At 43.4% G+C, this 23,977-nt stretch overlaps 1 protein-coding gene across 3 annotated transcripts in view; it reads right to left on the reverse strand.

Annotated features, from left to right (window-relative positions):
• The window catches only part of Btbd9 (BTB domain containing 9), a 340,103-nt gene that overhangs the window by 121,618 nt on the left and 194,508 nt on the right, over nt 1–23,977 (reverse strand). For all 3 annotated transcript variants that reach the window (XM_005070667.4, XM_021227473.2, XM_021227474.2), the window contains exon 7: nt 400–509. In XM_005070667.4, coding sequence (XP_005070724.1) covers nt 400–509 — 110 coding nt within the window. The remainder of the gene's footprint in view (nt 1–399; nt 510–23,977) is intronic.

Here is a 23,977-nt window from a genome sequence, read left to right on the forward strand (position 1 = left end):
CAACATGCCTTCATAGCCTTGGAAACTATGACCATCCAATCAATACTAGACTTCCTCCCCAGCCTCACCTACTATTAAATTATAGAAAAGCCTTTGGTGTGGAAGTCTTTGCTTGGTTATCAAGAGCATTTTCTACTGTGTAAATCTGGACAACTCCCTAAATGCTTCCAATTCCTAGCTGTAGTATAATATTCATATTTGTTTTTTTCTTTAACTTTACGGAGTTTATTATTTTGAATTCTTCTACAAATAAAGGCTAGCCTCTGTCACTCAGTCACACGGCATTCAAATTCAACTAAAGCCCTTAATCAGAGACGATTAAGAGGAACTATTAGAATAAGAAAAATCTGAAGGCAAAGTATCTAAGTATATATGCAAAAGTATCATTTTAATACTTACCTATTAGGCCCTTCTCCAGAGTGAAGGTTTTGTTTGTAAACATACACTCAAAAGCCACAATGTGGAAAATCTTGTTCACTGTGTTGTGAGTCCCAACTATTCGGATATACCTGAGGGTAAAGAGAAAGCACATGTTGGAATGAGTTCTGCCACATCCAAGTCAGGCACAGGCAGGTAAGGCACACCGCACCACACACAGAGTACATGGGACCCAGAAATTCTGAAGTCAACCTCCGTGGCTGGCTCATGGCCATGCCATTTCACAGGGAGCTAAACAAACCTCGGCTCTGACTACACTAGAAATCACACCAGGCACTATTTAGTTCAATCTGTGTATGTCAGAACAAATGTAAATCCATGAGACATTTACCCTGGAGAATAACAACCAGCTTCTACCTTCCTCATGGCTAGGCGTCTATCTGGGTTCATGTGCAAAACTACAGGCAAAATCAAATGCTTTCAGTTCCAAGAGCATCCGTCCATTGCAGACAAATGCATGAAATCAATACTGCTTCCCTGTCCAGGAGGAAACACACAAACTACTAAAATCCACTACGGACGTCTTTTATTCTAGTACTGCTCCCAAGTCCCCACTGGGAAGTCAAGCCTATATATTTACACCAGCCCACCACCCCCCCCCACCTGACAGCTGGAGAGCCTTCTCTGCAGAGAGGACCCAACCCACTCTGCAGCTTCCCTCTGAGCCCCACAGCTCTGCCATCTATCCACACATGGTGTGGAGATTCACCGGGCAGGTTTGGAGTGTTTTGGCCTGTTCACCGCATCCATTCCCTAGAGGCTTCATCTCTGACAAACAAGCATTAAACCTTGGAACAACTTGCTCCCTTAGCTCTAAAACAACCAAGAGTTCACAGGTTAATGAAGACACAACTCAGTCTTCTGAGTGTCACACAGAACCACAGGGAATGTGTTCTATGCTATCTCCCTAGACTTCAAAGGAAGAACCATGATAAATAACTAGATCAACTAAGAACATTCTTCCAAATTATGAACTATGCGCTGAGGGACGGGGGCATACGAGAGAACAGATTTCAATTAGGAAATGACGGGCTGAGCAAGGTTTTAGTAATACCCTCAACTCGGCACGTACAACAACCTCTGATTTAGATGATATAATTTTACTTCTAAGTTAATCGCTGCTCACTAATTCCATAATTTCCTAACATTTCTCATCACTCTGAATTAACTGTATAATGTAAAAGACTATTTGAAGCATTCACATTAATGAGACTGTATTTAGGGGTTTTGCATTATGGGCTATCTTCTTCTGCTTCTTCCAGGCCGAGCCTCACGGCACTCCCTGTGCACCTCATTTAGCCATCTGCTCCTTGACACAAGCCGATTACTCATCTTCATAACCCACACTAGTGGGATCTCCTGGACTAGCTACTCAGAATGCCTGGACTTACGGCAGGGAGAACCAGCCTTCCCTTGCTGAGACCAGCAACCGTTCCTACCAGAACCCCACAGGCACAAGGACGCTTTCTTGGATTTCCGCAGCCTCAATGCAGACCAAGAGGGCAGAGGTGGTTGGGTTTTCTTTTCTTTGGGGCGAAGAGTTCATTTAAATGAAATTCTTAATGGTCCGAGTAGTACAGATTGTGTTGTCTTTTACTGCGTGCTTTCTGGAAGCGAACGGGTGTACTAAACCTGGCACCTTGGTCTCAATCCAATTTTGGTCATTTCCTGTAACCACAGGAACTCAACTAGCATAGCACTTTCAACCGCACATGGCCAAGGAAGCCTGAGTGCTGCTGTCTGCAATCTTTGAGCAGGCAGTTGGATGGAATCTGATCAGATCCTATTCTCAAGGTTAAGTCACCCAAGAAGAATGAGCTCTCCTACCATGCATGGCACAAGAGCAGGACTCTTCCCTTGGCAGTGCATAAAGCAGATGCTTTCTGAGCATGGAGCCAAGCTCAAGTTTAGACAACAGTCATTTCCCAAGTTCACCCTGATGTAAATGTCAGGAGACAAAATTATTCAACCTTTTCATCCCATGCCACACAGTTATAAGCGACTAAAGACAAACAGTTGTAGTAGAATACATTTTACAACTTTAATGACAGTGTTCGTGACAATAAACAAAGTAATAGATAAGACGAGAGGAACACTGAGAAATGTCTCTGGGTCAAAACCCCACATAAATGAAGACAGTGTTATCTCCACCCATAATCCGGAGGTCAAGTGGGCCACTCATCACTGTACATTATCTCCGCCCATAATCCGGAGGTCAGGTGGGCCATTCATCACTGTACATCAGGCTTCATGCTGGCTCCCCAGCATGCTCATAACGAGCCCTGCCCCCCAGCTCCCATGCTTTCTAAGCTTGTACAATGCAGCATAACTTACAGTGATGGCTTGATGTCCTTACCCAAGGCCACACTCAAGAAATTGAACACCGAAAGACAGAAGCCAGGCCCCCTCTCCTGCACTGAAAAGACTGACTAGAAACAGCTTGTGATTTCAGCAAAGGTCTCGGCGCCACTGGCTGCTGCCAGCTTGGGCCCGGACACTAAGAATTCAGAGATGTCTTACTTGGAGACCCCTAAGCAATGACTGAGGAGGCACAAGCACCTATCACAGACTCATTTCCTCACCAGAGCTCAGAATGGAGTACCCCAAGGTAGATGAGAAGTTGAAACTGAAAACCCAAGAGAAAGGATTGGGATGGAGTCCATTTCTTTTTATTTTGTTGGCTTTTTTAAACTTTCTTTGAAAAGCAAAGCAAAATGATCTTAGCATTTAAGCAAGTGTAGACATCATTCCTCTGCCACAGGAAACCCTGGACTGCAAATAAAGCTTGAGGTTTGTTCTTTTCCCTTTAGCGATGTCTCTGCGGCGTAGTCACTGATGTCACCTGGTAACAAGGACAGGGGCAAGGAGGGTGCATCGGTGTGCAGGGAAGAGCAGTGCTGGAAACCGAAGCACTGTGCTTCCTTCTCTCAGAGGTCCTCAGCAGCAGTTCAGTTTGCAGATAATTAAAACTTAAACAGGCCTGCGGAAGGTGGAGAGGCAGCCGATCAGCCGGTTCTGAGGAAATGAATGCCTGCCACGCGTCCCAGTGAACCCGTCCATTTCTGACACTCTTAGGCCTTCCTTGTGTTCCCTGTCTTCAAGTGGCTGACAAAGCCCAGACTTTGAACACAGTTCAGAACAAGATGTTTCAGTAACCAAGTTCTTCGGAGCTATGAGACTGTGGGTGAAAGGGATTGTGTCTTCTTTAATAAGATAAAGTTAAAATGCTCAGGCCAGCCTACTAAAACTGGAAGGTACTGCCGGGTTTTAGAACAATGTGAGCTTCAGAACAGTAATGATGAGTTGTGAGAGAGAAAAACGTTTAAAATTTTTTGAACCTAGGATTCCTCCTCTATTAAGAAAGGTCAACATTACACACCCAAGTCAGGTTTTCGAAGCCAAACCCCATTACCAGGTGCAGAATAGTGCCATAGGAGTTGGTGGGTAGTCCACAGAGGCTACCAGAGCAATATGGGTATTACCATTGTTCTTGACTGCCCATCAGAACTAGTCAGCAAAACTCTATTGCTGAAGACACCACATGTTCTGGATACAAAACAGAGAAAAACAAAGTTGGAATTGAGCTCGCAGCTCTCTCTTTCTCTCTACTAGCTAGCATTCAATGTGCTGGACGCTGCTATGCAGGCCACTGGGGAAGAAAACAATCACACACAGGTATAGACCCTTCTGCGACAGTAGGAACGCTCCGGCAAGACATGCCTACTGGTACAACGGTGACATGAATGTGCTGGGTTGGCCACCCGCTTCCTGATCAGGTCTGAAGCATGTCCCAGTAGAGGCAATGTATGCCTAGCACTTGTAAAACTGCTCAAAAGTCTGGGGCTAAGGAGGTTTGGTCACAGGATCTATGGGGAAACCCATTACTTACTGTTTTGCCAAGTGGACTTGTAGTTGAACTGCCTCCCAAATGTTTACACTAACACACCAATGCAGCACTCAGCCTTGACCAGAGAAGCCTGTTCTGGCAGTGGGTGATGGTCAAAGTGATAAGTGACTACTGAATGTCTGGTCACAAATGGGGCATGCCTCTTACTCCCAGGAGTAAGAAGATGGCAAAAGCATGTGGGAGGAGCGTGGTGGGGCACTGACTTATGCGACTGCTGCAGTTGTGAAGACACAGAAGCTATGACTGCCTGTACCCCCCTGCCCCGCCCCCAAGTAAGGAGGGAATGACTAGGTAGGGAGAAGAGTCAGTGGAGGTGGGAAGAGGATGGCGGGGTGTCAACCTCAGTACATTGTATACAAGGACTGTCAAATTTTAAAAATAATTAACAATAAAATTACCCACAAAAGGCCAACAATAAAAACTCCACAGAGTATTTAAATAAGTTACATATTTTTATTATTTATTTTTAAATTTAAATTAGAAACAAGGTTGCTTCACAAGTCAGTTCCAGGTCCCTCTCCATTTCTCTCCCCTCCTCCCGTGCCCTACCTCCACGCCCCTCAATATCCCCTCATTTCCCCAGGGAGGGTGAGGCCCTCTATGGGGGTGTCCATAGTCTGTCATTTCATCCAGGGCAGGGCCTAGACTCTCCCCCATGAGTTCAAGGTGAGAGTGCATCTCACATTGTTGGATGGGAGTCCAAAGTCCATTTGTATACCTGGGATAAATACTTATCTACTACCCAAGGCTCAATAGATTACCTAGGCCTCCTCACTGAGACCCACAATCAGGGGGTCTTGATCAGTCCCATGCTGGATTCCCAGGCATCAGCCTGGGATTCAAGAGCTAACCCTTGTCAGGTCAGCTGTTTCTGGGGGTTAAACCAGCCCAGTCTTAATACCTTTGGTCATCAGTCCTCCCTCTCTGTTACTGGCTTTCTTGAGTTCAGCTCAGTGCTTAGCTGTGGGAGTCTGCCTCTGCTTCCATCAGCCACTGAATGAAGGTTCTGTTTCCCAGACTCTCTGCCATGGGATTGTAGGCTGGCACTCCCCAGATCTATGTCTAAAATCCATATATGAGAGAGTACATGCCATGTTTTTCGTTTTGTGACTGGGTTACCTCCCTCAGGATGGTTTCTTCTAGTGTCATCCATTTGCCTGCAAATCTCAGGATTCCATTGTTTTTTTCTGCTGAATAGTACTCCATTGTGTAAATGTACCACATTTTCTCTATCCACTCTTTGGGTGAGGGACACCTAGGTTGCTTCCAAGTTCTGGCTATTACAAATAATGCTGCTATGAACATAGTGGAACAGACATCCTTGTTGTATGAATGGGCATCTTTTGGATATATGCCTGAGTGGAGTTGCTGGGTCTTGTGGTAGGTTTATTCCCATTTTTCTGACGAATCCATACTGATTTCCAAAGTGGCTGAACAAGTTGGCACTCCCAGCAGCAGTGGAGGAGTGTTCCCCTTTTACCACAACCTCTCCAGCATAAATTGTCATTGGTGTTTTTTATTTTAGCCAGTCTGACAGGAGTAAGATGGTATCTCAGAGTTGTTTTGATTTGCATTTCCCGGATGGCATAAGTTACATATTTTAAAGTCATCAAAGACAGAGCTTGGAGAATAGGATGCCCTTAGAGTAGACTGGTGGGGGCATTAGTTTGTGGTTTGGACTTTGAACCCTGGGCTTCCTAGGGGAGGACTCCTGACACCAGATGGTGCAGGGGGACAGGCCACAGGGCAGGCATGGCCATACAGATAGGTGGTGACCACCCTCTGAGGCACCACAGCAGAGGGTTCCATAGGCCAAAGGCAGCAGGCTCTTTCAAGAGTGCACATTTCCTGGTTCTATGGTATTTCCTAATTGATCACCCACTCTAAAAAAAAAAACCCTCTCCTTGGCTCTCCTTGGCTCATGGAAGCAAGGGAGAAATAATGCCTCCACATGAGCTGAAAGCCACTCCCTCCATCCCAAACTTCCCTCTTCGGTAGACAGGTGACGGAAATCCAGGCAGGATCACCAGGGCTGGGTGGTATGTCACCCAGCAAAATCAAAGGGTTCGTGTTTTTGTGCACACCTTGGAAGTTAAGAGTTTTAACTCATTAAGGAACATGACATCCCATAAAGAGACCTAATATTTTGCTTTGGTGATCTCATGGTATTATCTGCCTGATGTGGAAAGGTTCAAATTCTTATCCTTCCTCTGTCCATCATTTCTGTCAGAACGCTTCCAGAGCTAAAGTCTTAGCCCTAACACTGAATATGTCATGCATCTTACTATACTAAAAAGAAACCAGTGGACTATGTGTTCCCACCTTAACCCCCTAGTCTCTAGTCCTGGTGGACAGACACCAAGCTGACTTTGTGGTTGGAGCTAATCCTTAACCTTTACCTCAGTTACAAACTGTTCTGTACTGAGCATGTTCTATCATCAGATAAAATTTAATTTGTTAAGAATAAGTAATCTCTCAATGAATCAAGTGAATCTAAAATTCAATAGGATTTTAATCTTTGGGAAACAAAGCTTATTTTCAAATTGAACTTTATATTATTGGTACAAACATGCTAATGACAGCTAAAGTTAGGGTTAAAGTGGTGTACACTTTTAAGAGAGGATCCTTAATAGTTTCTGTTTTCTTCAGAGTGGCCTTGGAGAATTCTGAGAAAAAATTCTGTTCTTTGCTATGGCTGGGGACGGTTCCCTGACAAGAATGCCTTACAACTCTCACTAGGGGCTTAGGGTGACCTGGGGGCTTGGTCATCCCAAGGTTTCCATTTGGCCTTTCTTTCCCTTCTTCCTCCCGAGAAAGCACATGGTCCTCCCAAGCCCAGAGCAGCTAAATTCTGTGGGTCATCTATGGTTTCTTCCTTCCTCCAATTCTGGGTATAACGTTAGTGCTCTTAACAACAGACCACAATCTAGAGGGGGAGTGACTTCGGGTCTTGTTGCTAAGGCAGCTAGTGGAAAACAGTTTGCTGCCTGAATGACAAAAAGCTTCCAGAAAAAAGCATGTTGCAACAGAAAAGATTTGTAGCTCTTAGAAAGCCTTCCCTCTAGCTGGTCTGTGGAGCTATAGATTCTCCTGTGCTGACACTGGCAAAGCCCCTGCAGCACTGCACTTGGAGAGGGAGAAATGGAAAGGTTAAACACTTTGCGCAGGGAGCCTAAACAGAGGCTACCAGCTCAGAGAAGAGCCCGGACCCTTGCTGTCTGGCCTTGGGCCTATGCAGGGAGCAACCATGCTCCCGCTTCTAAGATACTCAACCTGAAGGGCAAACAAAACCAGAAGCCATCTTGTTTCCCTGAAAAAAAAAAACTGATGCAACAGAGAGGCAAGTACAAGGAGGGATGTTGATGGGTAAAATAAGAACCCAGTGTTCCCCTACAGAAAGCCACCAACACAGATTTAAGCATCTGCTGCTTCTTATAAAAAACACAAGTGAATTTTGAACACTAAGTTTCCCTGTCCCTCAGATATTTGGAGCTAACATTGCCATTTGCCTTCAACTTACAAAACTGTATTTGGAATCACTGGCCCCCAAACTAATTGTAATGTTTGTATAAATCATATAAAATTATGTAAGTTCATTTAAAATTTCTACTTCTGCATTTCAGCTCTTAAAGGTACCCTGAGTAAATCTGTCCTTAATCAAGATCCACCTACCACTACAAAAAAATTATACTAAGCTCTGAGCTGAAAGACAGAACACAAGCCTGGATCTGGAGACATTTACTCTAGGCCACAGGCAAGAGCAGAAGCACTGCGTAACCCTGAGTAGACAGACCCAGGGGAGACCTGGGTCAAGTTCATCTATCGTGGGCTCCACACGGGAGGTAGGAGTGGAGAGAAGGGCGGAACACTCCATACCTACTCAGTCACGTATGGCAGCTTCATCTTTAACACAGACTCTCAGAACGTGGACTTTCAAAGTCCTACTGGGGAAACCCAAACCAAACAAATGCAAGGGAGAAAGGGTTCCCTTTGCCCCACCCCAGTGATCAACAGCCTATGCAAACGGTATTACTGAGCACTTGATATGTGCCTGCTACTCCTAGTTTAGGTAATACAGATAAAAATCCCTCCCCATGAGTTTACATTTAAAGTCAAGGAACAGATAACAAATTAAAAAAAAATCAAACAATTATCCATTGCTTACAAGATTAACTACCCATCAAAGACGCTTACAGACAAACGAGCTTAACTAGAAGGTCAAGCAGTTGTAAACCACTGTCTGGGGGTGAAGGCTGAGTCAAGTGGGAGAGCACAAGCAGTTCTGTAAACACGAATGAGTCTGAGATACATGTCCAGCACACTATTACAGACACTTAGTAGGACAAAGTAAAAACTCCAACCACACGGCTTTGAATTTCATTAGAAAAACATGTATTTCATGCTTTAGTTTTCTTTTCTTCGGATTGTGATACTCAAAAGATTATAAGGAGGAAGGGGGATGGTATATATCAAATAAAATTAAATCTGAGAAACTAGTAGAAAAGAAACGAGGACAGGATAGACAGAGGATACGGAGAGGACAAAACGCCCGGCAGTAAGCCAATCCCTGCTCTCTGTGTGCTGTTAATGTGAAATCACCAATTTTACTACTCAGTACACCATCTGAGACCAACACGACCAATTACCAAAGTTCAACATTTCCATGTTTTCACTAACGTTTCCCCTAGCCCGCATGCTGGGAGAGGGGAGAGAACGTCCTGGCTTTATCTTGGCAACAGCTGCATCACCTTTCCCAACAGGCTGAGAACTTCACCAACACAGACAAATGACCTAGTGGAAGTATTCAGTGTAGGAAAAAGAAAACATGAGACAATCTATTGGTTTCCTTGTGAATCTGCAAAAACTGACTTCATGACTGTGACGGATAAAGCCTACCTGGCTCTGGGGGGTCATGGATCAGGGTGGGCAGATGTTTCTTTTCCCCTTAACTTAGGGTGGGCGCAGGCCACTCACTGCGACAAACCTTAAGGACAGAACAAGCCTTTCTTCTTTTAGAACAGGAGAATGAACAGAGAAGGAGGAGGGATAAACAAGAAGAGAACGAATTTGGAGTCATGGATGTGATCCAAATGTGTTCTGTGCATGCATGCGTAAGTCACAATGGTTAGGCAGAGTGGCTCATGGCTGTCATCCCAGCACCCAGAAGGCTGAGGGATTACGACTGCCATAAGTTTAATGCCAGCTTGGGCTGCTGAGAGACACCAAGTCTCAAAAACAACAAAATAAATTTCACAAGGTCATTGGTTTGTGTGGTTATATATGCTAGTTGTGAAAGGTTTGACTCTCCAAAGAACATTTAAGGTTCCTAAGGAGGCAAACCTTGGCTACCTGAAGAAACGCAATGGTGACTGGCCATGGCAGTCTCCCAGCACCAGAAACAGAGCACCCCAGAGCCCAGGGACAGAGGATACCAGCCTCTCCTCTACTCTGCTGAGAAACAGCACTGGAATTCAGATGAAAGCTAACAGTTCTGAACACACTACACATGTAGCCTTTCACAGTCCATACTGACATGCAGTCGATCATAACACATGTTCAGACATGTTATCATATGTGTATGCCACATGTAAAAAGAACTAAAAATCAGGTCAGTGGTTGACAAGCTGTAACCCCCAAAGCCTTGTGTCCTTTACACTTACCTAAAGAAACCTGTATCCAGGCAACAGACCCTCAGAACACTAACCAAAATGTAAAGGGGAAACTCGCTCAACTCCCAAAGCTCCAAGTATTCCATCTAATGCTTGGAGCCACCAACATTCCCAGAAATCTTCAGGGACCTTCCTCTTGCCTTGGGGGAATTGGGTAGCTCTACTAGGAGTGGAAAGAGAGGGGGAGGAGCAATGGGGAAAGGCAAGCCAGCAATTCACTTGGCCCGCAATTCAAGCAGCAGTCTAATTATGAACAGCTCTCAACAAGAGGCGGAATAGGAAAGTAAATAAAAACAATACTAGACAAAACGAGGAGGACTTTCACCACCAACACACAGGAAATGCAAATGCAGGAGACACACAAGGACGAGCCACAATGAGCATGAACACATACAGTGCACCCCTCAGAGTTGCCACAGAAGCCTATACTCCAATTTCAACATCCGAGGCAGATCGTGGCAGTAGTTTCAATGCTACAGCTATGGGAGACTTAGTCTTTAGAATGTGAAAGCAAAGCAGGAATGGGAAGATGCTCCAAGTGGCACCATCGGGTCTATAGGGCTGTTTGCGGCAAGAGCGAAGCGGACAGCAGGCTATTCAAACCTGCCAGTTTTCCAATCAACTTACATGGCCTTTTTTGCTGGTACACACCTATGGTGCTGACTCCTGTGCACAGTCAATGTTCACTCTGTAGTCTGTCCTCTATCCATATCTCTTGTGGATTAGCAAGCAGCTTGGGAGGTGGATTAGTTTAGCAAGGCTTTTTTTTCCCTCCCCAAAATGTCTTCAGAGTTCAACCATTCACACCCTGGGCTCTCCTGGTATAGCATCAGTGATAAGTCAGAGGTCAGAGAGAATGCCAAACCCTACACTTGCTTCACAAACTCAAGAAAAAAAGAAAAAAAAACATTTGGAGATAGAGTGGCAGATAGAGAAACATGCTCTTGTAAAAGAGGTTTTTGCTTTTTGTTTTTTCATTAACAAGAAGGTTCTGGGTCCCTGGCAGCAGGACCATGATACAAACCTGGTACATGAGCTATCTTGTTGGAGCCCATTCCCTACGGTGGGATGCCATGCTCAGTCTTAATGCATGAGGGAGGGTTCTGGCCCTGGCCCAACCTATTGGACCAGAGTTTGTTGACTCCTCATAGGAACCCTTACCCATGAGAAGGAATGGACTGGGGGTGGGCTAGGGAGGAGACAAGGAGCGGTGGGAACGAGAACTGCTGTTGGGATGTAAAATGAAATTTAAAAGAATGAACTATTAAAAAAAGAGATTCTGTCCTATCTCTAGAATCTACTGCTAGCACTTGAGTCCTCAACCTCTTCAAGCCGACCAAAGTTGCCTTTACTGTTTGCTCCTCTTTAATTTAAAAATATTGATATGCCACCATGAGATCGTGGCTCAAGCGATTTTTGTTTTGCCTAATTTTAGGAATTCTACACCAAACCCTTCCTACCAGTGATTCTCCTTCAGCTGACAAGCTCCTCTGACAACACCCTGACACATCAAGGAGGTCTAGTCATTTCTTACTCTCCAGGTTATCTTCCAAGGCCTCCTGAGCAGGCTTAGACGCGCCGAACCGCCCTCTCTCCCTAAACTCTCGTCTCCACTCCACGGCTGCTTTTAATTCTCTCCAGCTGTGTTCTGTTTTGTTCTGCGACTCTGGTGGAGTACACTTGGCTCCTGGGTGACACAGTCACAGACTTGAATCAACCTTCAATGCATCTTCCTAGTCACCTGTGTCTGGTGTGGAACTTTAATTCCCATCATTTTCCTGAGAGCTTTCAGGACAATACTCTACTGTTGGGCAACTGGTTTTGCTACTAAACAGTCACTGTGCCATCTGACCTGAATTCTCTTTCTCTTCTTTAAAACCATGGCCTGCTCTACAAGCATGTGGGTCATCTATACATAAGCATTATCAGGAATTACATAAAGATATGTCTTGGGGTCAGTTTTACAACCTGGGAACCCATATATTTCAGTTGGGGTAAAATTTCTCCAGTCCTTAGTACTAACTTTTTCCCCTGCACCAGAACCTCTAACCTTGACCTCTATTTTCATGCATTCTCTTCAGTCATCTTTTCATCATTTTGGTTTTCTTTCTGGGAGAATCCCATGTCTGCTTTAATATATTAAATCTCTAACTACACATCCTATTCTCTAACTGTTCCTTCTCATGGCATCCTGCTCTTGGTATAAAACTGCCGTGTGTACTTTAATCTCTCTAAAGATGGCAATGGCTGTTCAAGTTTAATTTCTCTCTATATGTTTTTCCTGTCTGCTTTAAGCATTGTATTTTAACCAGTTTTCTGATGTCTCATGTTCAACCGAGTTGTGAAAAAGGGAATTAGGCACACAATAGGAAACCTGAAGACACAGCGAGAGAGCTTTAGCTTCATTTTAGGGTTCCCTAAAGAGGCCAACTGTCAAAGAAAGCCCACTTTCAGATTCTTCAGCTCATCCCTCTTGGGCTGGCCAGATTAGCTAGGGAGACATTTCTAACTCCCTTGTAGAAGGAAGATAAGGACCTGGCTGCTAGTGTTCTAGAAGCAAGTGATAAAAGAAGACCAGAAACTAACCCTCTCTCTCCCTCCCTCTCTCTGTCTCTCTCTCTGTCTCTCTCTCTGTCTCTCTCTCTCTCTCTCTCTCTTTTTCTCTCTCTCTCTCTCTCTGTGTGTGTGTGTGCGTGTGTGTGTGTGTGTGTGTGTGTGTGTGGTATAGCATTCTCAACTGTGCTGGGTCCCTCACTTGGTCTAGCACTCCTTATATTACCCTTATCAGTTAATTTCTAGGTTTCCAGTCTGGTTGGGGAGAGCCAATCAAGTTCTCTGCAGTAGGTGTGGAGTTAATGCTTGTTTCCCAAAGATCGAGTCACGCAACCCCCTCCTCCCTGTCACCTCTTGATGCTTCACTGGTCATCACTTTGTAGGTGACTGGTGCCTTTTCTGAGGACTCAGTAGCTTTGGACTCTTATTTTCTTGAGCCTCTTATGTCATTAAGCCTTCTTCATTGGCTTCATGCTTCCTCTTCCCATTTTCCTTATAATTAAGGGTTTATTCCTAACGAAATCCCTTTGCTCTGCTGCTGGCAGTTTAATTCCCGAAGGGTGTGAGAACTGATGAGTGCTCGCTTTGTTACCTGCACCCGAAAGCTTCCCTACCTTTCATAAGGGAACACCCATCTCTTAAGATAGTCTGGGAAAGACAGGATCCAAGCAAGGACTTCTGCTGGCCTTACTCAATCTGAGACCTCTAGCCTTCAAGCTGTTGTGGCCACTCGAAAAGGGGTAGGAAGCACCATAATAACCACTTTGCCCCCATTTTCATCCCTACTTCAGCCTAGGGCTACAATTCTATTCCTTATCTCAAAATAGCATTACCTTGCAGCTGCTTCCGAGCCCCTCTCAGCCCCATCCCTTCTACAAGGTCCTCAAATGCTTGTCTCAGCCAACTCAGCCATTTCATCTTCTAGGCTGTTATTTTCACTAATTAAATGTCCAAACAAGGATATGTCCTGACAGTCCTATAAATTATCACATTCGGCAGAAAGATACAAATGACTGACTAGTTTTGTTAGCTTCAATCTCTCTCCCTCCAGTAAAAGGAGGATGTGTTAATTCCCACTGAGTAAGGATAAAGTAATTCAGCTCGTCGTCATATTGAAACAGCTGTGCAGACGGTCCTGGCCGCTCTGTTTATCTTCATAACTGTGGAAAACACCTCCTCCTCCCCTTCCCCTCTCTCCAGCACAATCAGCAGCTCCACATGGAGATGGGCTGATTTCCACCCTCTGGATCGCAGACTTGTCTGGTAATCCTTCCTGCATGTCCGCCATACAGCCTTCCTTTGCTGCTGCTTCAGATAACAGCTGCTGCAGAGGACCTGAAAGACTCAGCTGTAGGCCCTCTGGATGCTCCCGAACACCCCAGCTCAGCCAGCTGCATGTGAGCAGAGTCAAGGGAAGTAAGCGCAAAGTTGGAGGAAGTGCAGTGAGCCTTACAGGAAAATGCCCACTACAAAAGCAAAGACTAATGACTTTGAGGTTAATGCTCCTTTGGAGAACGGGGCTGCTGGAGCACCTTCTCAGTGTGGCTCTGTTCAGTTTTCTGGCACCACTACTAACTATTTCTCCCTTATGCCCAGTGTCATTTCCCAGAGTGCTTAGGTGTCTGTGCCTCATACATGGGTTTTGGCTCTTGGGAATGCCTTTCTCTCCTACTCTCTGGATGAACTGTAACTTTTCCTACAATATCACGTCCCATGGACACTCATTGCAAGGAGAATTTGTGTATCCCTTACTGATGTCCAAGTTCTACTGTAGTGTGCCTCACACCTCACAGTGTTAAGTGTTCATTTTCACTGAAAACTCGGGTCTTTTTAAAAGCTCAGCCCATGTGCTGTTCAGTTTTCCTTTCAAAACACCCAGTATGTATAAAAATATTTACGAACTGAAGAAATAACTGTAGAAAAACAAAAGGTAATTTTAACAGCTGTACACAGGAATTTAACAACGTTTAAAGATTGTTAAAACTCACCAAACAATATTTACATGAAATTTTTTCTTAAAATAATATAGAATGTGCCTAAGGAACTAAGGACAAAACATCCAACTGGCACAGAGTTTGAGACTTGCTGTTTAAGGTTTGACGCAAAGCTCAATTATGCAGTGTTTTCTTTGTCAGAAATCCTTTTTGTGAGCTGGGTGTGGTAGCGAATGCCTTTGAGCTCAGCTACATAGAGCAAGTGAATATGAGTTCAAGGCCAGCCTGGTCTATGTATAGTGAGTTCCAGGCCAGCCAAGGCTGCATAGTAAGACCTTTGTCAAAACAACAACAAAAGCCAAAATCTTTTCGTAAGGCAGCCATGTGCTAGTGGGATAATATCATAATCCAAAGGTGCAGGAATGAAGCTGAACAATTTGATGATATAGCAGAAGAAAGAAAAACCACTATCGAGGTTTTGAAGTGACAACCGTCAGCAGGTTGGAGATTACTTAAAATACAATAGAATCAAATAGCCATGGAATGATGGCAGGGCTCCTCAAATATCATCACTGAAGAGAAAAAGTTCCTTTCTCAAAGGATATTATTGAAATCTGGCTTTCATGATAGTCTTAGAAATAGAGTGTTCCAGAAATGACAGATTTCAATGACCAAAAGAGAAAATGAAGGGGTTTCCTGCTGAACTTTATGGTGCTAGAGACCTTGCCCAGGGCTTTACACATGCTAGGCAAATACTTAACCACTGGCCTACACACTCAGGTTTTGAAGGGAAAAGACATTAAAATCCCCACTGTCTTGACTATTGTGACAAAAAGGAATATATTGTCTATTTCTAAGAGTCCATCAACATACACTTATTAAAAGACACTATATTTTGGGGGCTGGGACATGGATAAAGTGTTTGCTATGCCAGCATGAGGATGTAGATTTACATCCCTAGGACATATATAAAAACTGGACGTGTTGTCACACACCTATGAAGTCAGTGCAGGGTGCTGTGGTAGGTGAATTACTACAATCTTACTTGCTAGCCAGTTTAGCAGAGATGGCAAGCTCAAGAAAGGGGGGGGGGGACCAACAATAAAAAAGGTGCCCAGAGTCAAAGTTTGGCCTCTACACAAACAAACATGCACATATCTACACAAGTGTAATTGTGAGTGCTTGTCCACACATTCACCCCAATACCAAAAAGAAGTTACTCTTAAAAAAACTGTGCTTTTATACATTATATATCCTCATATATATATATATACATACACACACACACACACGTGTGTGTGTGTGTTTATATCTATATTATCTGTGTGTGTGTGTGTGTGTGTGGGGGGGGTGTGTGTTGGGTGTACGAGACTATCAGAATACTCTGGGAAAAACACAAAGGAAGGAAGTAAAATTATTTATGCAGACAGACAGGTAACCTACAAAGGAAAGAATATAAGATGGCTTGAGAGGTGCATTACTAGGAATAATGGGAAGAAATTAAGAAAGCAGTGAAATTAGGTTCCGCGGCAGACACTCTCAGCATGGTTTTACTGCGGTATGAAGGCATCTTCTGGAATAATACTGCTAATTGTAAATGCCCTCTTAATAAAATGTTCAGGCTGCTACAGCCTATTAGGCAACAATTAAAGTCTCACGCACTCCGCCACAGTACAACTGTCACAGGAAATGAGGCCCAAGAGTTCTGGGCACTCAGGGGTTACATGGGCCAGGTAAAAGACGGAAGGCCCATCATTCAAGTCATTTAAAATTGGACACAACATTAGGGAAAAGGCAATGGAGCTGAGTGGGATGAACTAGAGAAACTAATGTAGCATTTAAAAAAAAATCACATTCATTGATGCCAAGGGACATTTGGAGGACACTGTATTCAAATTTTGGGCTTGTTTTTGAAGGAACTGAGTGTCAACTGTCCTTGATCTTGGGGCTGGCTTTACCAAGCTTAAGTGATCTGCTCACAAATGATTCCCTTTGCTCGATTTGGCTCCCTGATGATGATGTCATCATGCATCTGTGGGCTGTCATTTTATATGGACATAAAAACAGACAGAAAATACATTAAAGTGATATGTAATTTTCCATTTTCCATGCAAGGGCTTTCAGACTAATAAGAGTTATGGTTTATGATTAAGTAGAAATAGGTTATTTGCTTTAAATATTTATGATAAAAGTATTTAGAATTAACACTTAAGCAATTCAATCCACAAGATTAAAAAAAAAGTCACACTCCCTAGCTGACCTTGGCAGCTAATGTGCTATGGCACGTTACCTAGGAGGCAATAAATCACACAATCACACCCCCAAACAGGAGACAGGTCTTTGCCTAGTTCTGCTACCAAACTTCGGTAATACTGGGAAAACACTTTTTTTGATTTTTTTCTTTTATTGGAAATCGATTTTTCTTACAGTGTATTGATTATGGCTTCCCCTCCCCCAATGCCTCCCCGTTGTTCACCATGTCCTCTCCCATCCAGATCCACACCTTTCCTGTCTCACCTTAGAGAACAAACAGGTATCAAGGAACACTCAAAAAATTCAGTACGAGAAAACAAAAACAAACCAGATTAGAACAAAGCAACCAAACAAGAAAAAGCAGAAGAAGAGCACGCATATACAGAGGCAAGCACATCTGCACACACAGGAATTCCATAAAAACTACAAAACTGGGAAATCAAAATATATAAGCAAAGGACCTGTAAGGGTTAAAAACAAAACAACAACAAAAAACCCGACTTAACATCATGAGACAAAGAACCTACAAAGATGCTGCTGAGTTCATTTCGTGTTGGCTATCTACTGCTTGGCACGGGACCTACCCTGAAGAATGGTTTGCTTCCTCAGTGAGACTCCCTTAGAGAAAATGAATTGTTCATTTGCAAGAAATTATCAAAGATAACACCTGGGTTAGGGATGAGGGCATATGCCTACTTCTCCTCTCAGTTATAACACTCCATTCTGGTGAAGACCTGTGCCGGTCACAGGCATGGGGCCACAGTCTCTGAGTTCATATGTACGCCAGCCCTGTAGTGCCTAGAAGTCTTGATTCCTTGGTGTCCTCCAGTCTCTCTGGCTCTCAGACTCTGTCTCTGCCTCCTCTTTTGCAGTTCTCCAGCCCTGAGGGGAGGGGTCTGATCCATTTAAGGGTTTGGCATCTCAAGGTCTCTCACTCTCTGAATATGGTTTGGCTCTACATCTTTACTTGTTCCCATCTGCTGGAGGAGGAAGCTTCTCTAGTGATGGCTGTGCAAAGCACAGATCTATGAGGATAGCACAAAGTCATCAGGAGTCCTTTACTGCAATGTAGGTTCCCCTAGGACCCTGGCATATTTAATCTCAGATTCTTAGCACCCAAGCAGTGTTGGACATGGGTTTCATCTCATGGAGTGGTTGGTCACTCCCACAAACTCTGTGCTGCTATGCACCAGTGTATCATATAGGCAGGTCACCATTACAGATCAAAGGGTTTGTGGTTGGGTTTACCTTTCTCTTTTGGTAGCGGATAATATCCAAAGTATATAAAGAACTCAAGGTGAACATCAAGAAAAGAGATCAACTAATAATATTGGGGCACAGATCTAAACTGAGAATTCTCAAAAGGGGAAACATAAATGGCTGAGAAGCCCTTAAACGTCCAACATCCTTAGTCATTAAGGAATGCAAATCAAAACTACTTTGAGATTTCCTCTTATATTAGTCAGAATGGCTAAGATCATAACAGCTCATGTTGGTGAGGATGTGGAGTAAGGGGAACACTCAACCATTGTTAGTGGGAGGGTAAACTTGTACAGTAACTAGGAAATCAGTGTGGCAGTTCCTCATAAAGATGAGAATAGAACTATCCCAAGGTCCAGCTATACCACTCTTGGGCATATACATCTTATTCTTGCTCAACCATGGTCATTATTCTGCTCTATTTATAATAGCCAGAAACTGGAAAAAAAACTTGATGTCCATTAATAGATGAATGGATAAAGAACCCATGGTACATTTACACAAATGAATATAATTTAACTATTAAAGATGCATTCATGAAATTTGCAGGTAAATGTATGGAACAAAAAAAAATCATTCTGAGTGAGGTAACTAAGATCCAAAGAGAAAATATGGCATATATTCACTTACATATGGATATTAGCTGTTAAGTCATTGATAAACAAGCTACAGTACATACAGCCAAAGGGTAAGTAGAGAGTAAGGGACTGGGGGGTGGGGATCTCCCTAAGAAAGACAAATAGATAGTTATGTTGAATGGGGGCGAGAACAACTGGGATGGGAGGATCAAAGAGGGAGAGGGAGCAAAGCGGAGATTAAGGGATGGAGTACAGGGAAGGACAGTGAAAATTAAGGGTCATTTCAGGAGTCATAATAATGTAGGTACTTACACACACACACACACACACACACACACACACACACACACACACACAGAGAGGGGGGGGGAGAGCAACAAATGAAACTCCCAAAGAATGGGAGGAGACAAAACCCCAATTGGACATCTCTCGTCACAAAATGAAGCTTCCAGTACTGGTTACACTTAATCCAGTTCTTGCCCAAAGGGGTACCATGGGAACCCCCAAATAATCCAGGCTATTGCTAAGGCTATCGGTTGCTTTCCACAAACTGACAGCAGGTCCTATTGTTAAGACAACAACTACACAAACCATTGAACATGAAGAAGTCAAACTGGTGCCTACCTGGAGCCTTCATCCCTATGGACTAGGGGTCATGGCACAGGAAATACTTCCGTTAACCCTATTACTTTTTTAGCTTGCCCAATAGGATAACATGAAATATATTGACATACCATAAGCTAAAGAAAATCTAAAGCAAACAGACTGATGAATATATCAATATCCTGTTAAAATCTTTTCAACCAAGTACTGGCATATATAAATGAATCACAGCCTGGAACATGGGAAGGTCAGGAGAGGCCATTTCAAAGCACTATGGGGAAACTAATAATAACCCAGTGACCCCAAAGTACCCAGGACTTGGCTAAACTGTAACAAGTTCAACATCAAAGCTAATGTTGAATGTCCCATAACAATGATAATCACAGCAAGCTTTAAAAATTTTGTTGAATATCAGTCTATACCAGCATTATGTTAACATCATTAGACCCTCTCAACTCCCAGGCAGTTACCATCACTATGTTTTACAGATGGACAAACTGGAGCTTAACCATGGAAGTCTTACTTTTCTAAGCTCACAATCTTTGGAGTGGAAAACTATGTTATATGTTCAGCCTACACAAAACAGCAAATGCAAGTAAGTTACAGATCTTTTCCACTAGGAGAGAAGTTTCACTATCGTGGTAAGGTAGTCTCGGAACCCATGAGCTCAATTAAATCCCCAAAACACACAAAACAGCAAATGCAAGTAAGTTACAGATCTTTTCCACTAGGAGAAAGGTTTCACTATGGTAGTAAGATAGTCTCCGAACCCATGAGCTCAAGTAAATCTCCAACTCAGTCTGCAGAAGAGATGAGACTACAAAGCCCAAGCCCCCATGTCTGTCCTGTTTTTAAACTTAAACTTGAATCTGACTATAAAATGCTGACCATGGACCTTGTGGCTAATATGTAGTTATGAGAAATGAAGTGAAAATCTGACATACAACTATGCCATCCATATCCACCAGCAAGCATCACTGCTGTATGATCCACTATAATAATCTTAAGATAGGTGATGGAAAGTTAATTTTTCTGTTATCTTAAAAAACAGATGGAGAGTTCTAGGTATAGTTCAGATGCATACTACTTATCTAGCAGGCACAAATTTGTTCTTTAATTTTTTCATTTTATTTATTTTATATGTATAAGTATATTGCCTACATGTATGTCTATCCACCACATGCATACAGTGATCCCAGACACCAGAAGAGGGTGGTAAATCACCTAGGACAGACAGTGAGTCACCATGCAGGTGTTGGGAATAAAAGCAGGGTCCTCTGGAAGAGCAGCTATTGCTCCTAACTGCTGAGCCCTCTCTAGCCCAAGTACTGGGTTTAATTCCCAATCATCTCACTCAACCAATCACATGGAAGAAAAGATTATGCACAAGTTAAGTATGGTTAGTCGTCAGAAACAAGGGTCAGAAAAAACTAGCAGACCCTCATTTACAGATTACCCAGGCACTTTTCACTCAATAGGAAGAAAGTGATACACTCAACCCACACACTCACCTTTTTGCTTCTGTAAGTTACTGGAGTCCCTAGAGCTTTGGGGTGAGAAAATATATGCTTCATTTTTCACAATTAAGAGGAAAGTGCTTCCTAAGTAGATAGGCTTTGTTTATCAAATGTAATGAATTTATAACTAATTTTTAAGACATTGCATTTGACTTTCATGAGTATCGAGATGGTCACTATTGCTGCCATCTTGGCCCCAGCATCATCTCCTTACCCCAACACAGGCACTCCCTGGAGCTGCTGTCAGTTTCCTTTCAATGAGGCCTATTTCTGTGCACAGATGAATCCTGACCACTGTCGAAATCACAAGGAACACTGTACTTTCCAGCACCGGCGGTGCAAGTTTGCTGACACCAGAGGCAGGTTTGAAAACCCAACCTGCTGGTCAAACACATCATACAAAGCACACACATGTACTTTCCATTGTATTATAGGACTGAGCCAAAAAGCTCATGAAGAACAGACAGTACTGACCTACCACTAACAGGAGAAAACTGCTGGTTTATGAGGGAAAACCTCAAGGCATGCTTACAGTTAAATATTTTGGGGAATTCCTATACAATGAAATGCTCCTGAGTTAAGCATGTAACTGTGATTGAGCCTATGAAGGCAAGTGGAAAAGAATAGTGGGTGTAATGGTGATTTGTCTTCTGGGCCCTCTTACAAGACTGAAAACGGCCATTTTCAGCTTTATGGCCATTCACAAGGAGTAGAAGAATGGTCTTTCCTTCAAATGATCTATGCTGCTTCCTCTAGTGTTTCTGCATTTTTGCTATGGCAATTCTGCTGCCTTTGGTCTTTAGTAGTTAAAGCAAGCATACGAAGCATGCTCTCAGAGTCTTGACTAAGGCAGCCTGATAATAGCCTCATTTAACAAGGTAACAAGGCTTCAAGATGAATATAGGTTCAAAGGGCCAACGAGTTTTCCTTAGAAGTGCACAAAGAAGACCCTTACACGCTGTGAAAAGTCTCACCCACATGTTAAAAATATGAACACTTCAGAACAGGAGTTAATGCAGATAAATGGTTTCTGATTTAATGAAGCATGGTGGCCAGAAACCTGCTGATCTTGCCTCCCTCCAAAACTTGCTGCTCTCAGCTCTGGCCCCAAGGATGGCCAATAACTTACATTAAGATAAAATAATGCAAAGATTAGTAAAATTTGGTTAATTTGTCCATCATTTCTTGTAAGTAACTCATGAGAGAGTTAAGATTAGGAATTCACATAACACACCACGCACTGAAGTGACGCCCTGCCTGGATCTTCCCGAGGAGCCGCCCTGTCATGTCCTCTGACAGTTACTCTGCAGCAGGGAACCCTGTGGTGGCAGCTCTCTACACTGGTGTGAACAGATGCTCCTCAAGGACAGCGCCGGATCCTCTGGAGTGGTATACAGCTGTTCTGCGTCTAGATCTGGTGTCCTACACACAAGGGCTCAGTAAACAGTGCAGAAAGTCTTAGAAGACGAGGGAGAAGAAGCCCAGAGAAGTATTTGGAGACTTGAAGCTCCCAGTCTGTTGTTTTCTCAGACTAAAAGGTCAGGGTCTGGGCTTCAGGCCATCTGCAGTGACAGAATGCCGAATCCTGGGAGCTGTGGTCCCGGGCTCTTCCTTCTTTAAGAGCTTTCCTGCAGAAGACACCATCTTCTTCAGAGACTGAAACCTTTCTAGATTCTGCTTGTTCTTTGGTGTCCCAGTTCGCAGGTGACAAGGCACTGTAGTACCAGGGCATTCATCCACAAACAGTGTGCAGCCCTGATTTACATGTATTTTTCTAAACAAAATCAAGTCAAGGATGCTCAGATTGACATACACAACTGTCAACAGACCTATACGGCCTCTCTTCACCTTTCCTGGGCCCTTACTCAATAGCAAACAGACATGGCCATGGGTCAAGCTACCCTGCTTCACGTGGAAGCTAGCAGTGTTGCTCTCACCACAGATATGGACTGATCACATGGCCTTCCTATTCTGTATCCTGAGTACTATCAGCAGCTTCCATGGCCATGTCTATTTTAGCTTAACACAAGATGTAGGTCACTAGCATGGCTTTGCACACTCAGACCCTGAGTTGAAATTCCAGCCCCAAAGCAAAACAAAGCTCTACAGTGGACTTTGCTCAGCTGGCAAGGCCCATACTGAAGCATCCTGTGTCTGCTTAGGCGCTGTGTACCTAACACATGAATAGTAGCAAAGCCAGGCATGGTGCTTCCTGCCTGTATCCAAGCACTTGGGCAGTTTGGCAGAAGAGTTGTGCTTTTGAGGTCAGCCTGGGGTCTATACCATGTTTCATGACCAGCCTGGGTGACAGATTCAAGGAATCAGGGGTTTTGGTGATTCTTTAAGAAGAACATAACTATAAAATGAGGAAAACTGGCTACAAATCATCACTAGAAAAGAGAAAGCCAGTCTGCAGGTGAGAACTGTGCTGAGAAAGGGAGTAATGTCCACTCCTGACAGCAGCCCGGGAACACAGTCCAGCCCCTAGCTTGGTCTCTAGTGAGGCTTGACCCCATTTCCTTCCTTGGCCCCATCAGCCCTCCCTGTTCCCCAGTTATAAAATCGACTTTGCTTTAGTCTGGGTAACTTTCAGCTCCCTGTGATATAAAAGACTTGGCTGTGTCTGCAATGGTAAAGTGACATCCAGGATGGAATCCATATCACCTTCTTTTATTTCATGACCAACATTACTCACTCGACCTGCCTCCTTGAATATAATATATTACTTTCTATGTAAAATGGGAGGGCAATCATATTAAAAGTCATAAATGTACCTCATTTAAATAAACTACCCAAGCTCCAAAGCTCCAAAAATCATAAAACAGAATTGAAAACAAATGAATCTTTGCTTTGGGCTTTAAGGCTTATGAATTAAAACATCTATTAATCAGACTTGGAAAAACATTGGCTCTTTTCCCATGGTTGCTACTATAGAGTTATTTTAAAGGATCGATAGAGCTCACTAACCTACATGACTTTCTGGTACTCCTACTCTCTGGTTTACCTTAGAACTTATTGCTAATTACTGTAGGTCTAGGAGAATCCACACAGAAGTGACAAAACACATAAATTATTCACAGGGCTATTCATCTGCAATGGACATCCCATCAGATTCAACCTTGTAAGTGTCACAGGACCAGTTATTTTTATATCAGATTGTATTTTATAGGAAATAATAAAGATGCTATAGCAGTACAATAAATCCCCACTAGCAGCAGATCTGCATTTCATTGCAACAAATGTCCCTACTCTATTAAGCAAGCAC

This window comes from Mesocricetus auratus, unplaced genomic scaffold (genome assembly GCF_017639785.1).
Source record: "Mesocricetus auratus isolate SY011 unplaced genomic scaffold, BCM_Maur_2.0 Super-Scaffold_100027, whole genome shotgun sequence".
NCBI lineage: Eukaryota > Metazoa > Chordata > Mammalia > Rodentia > Cricetidae > Mesocricetus > Mesocricetus auratus.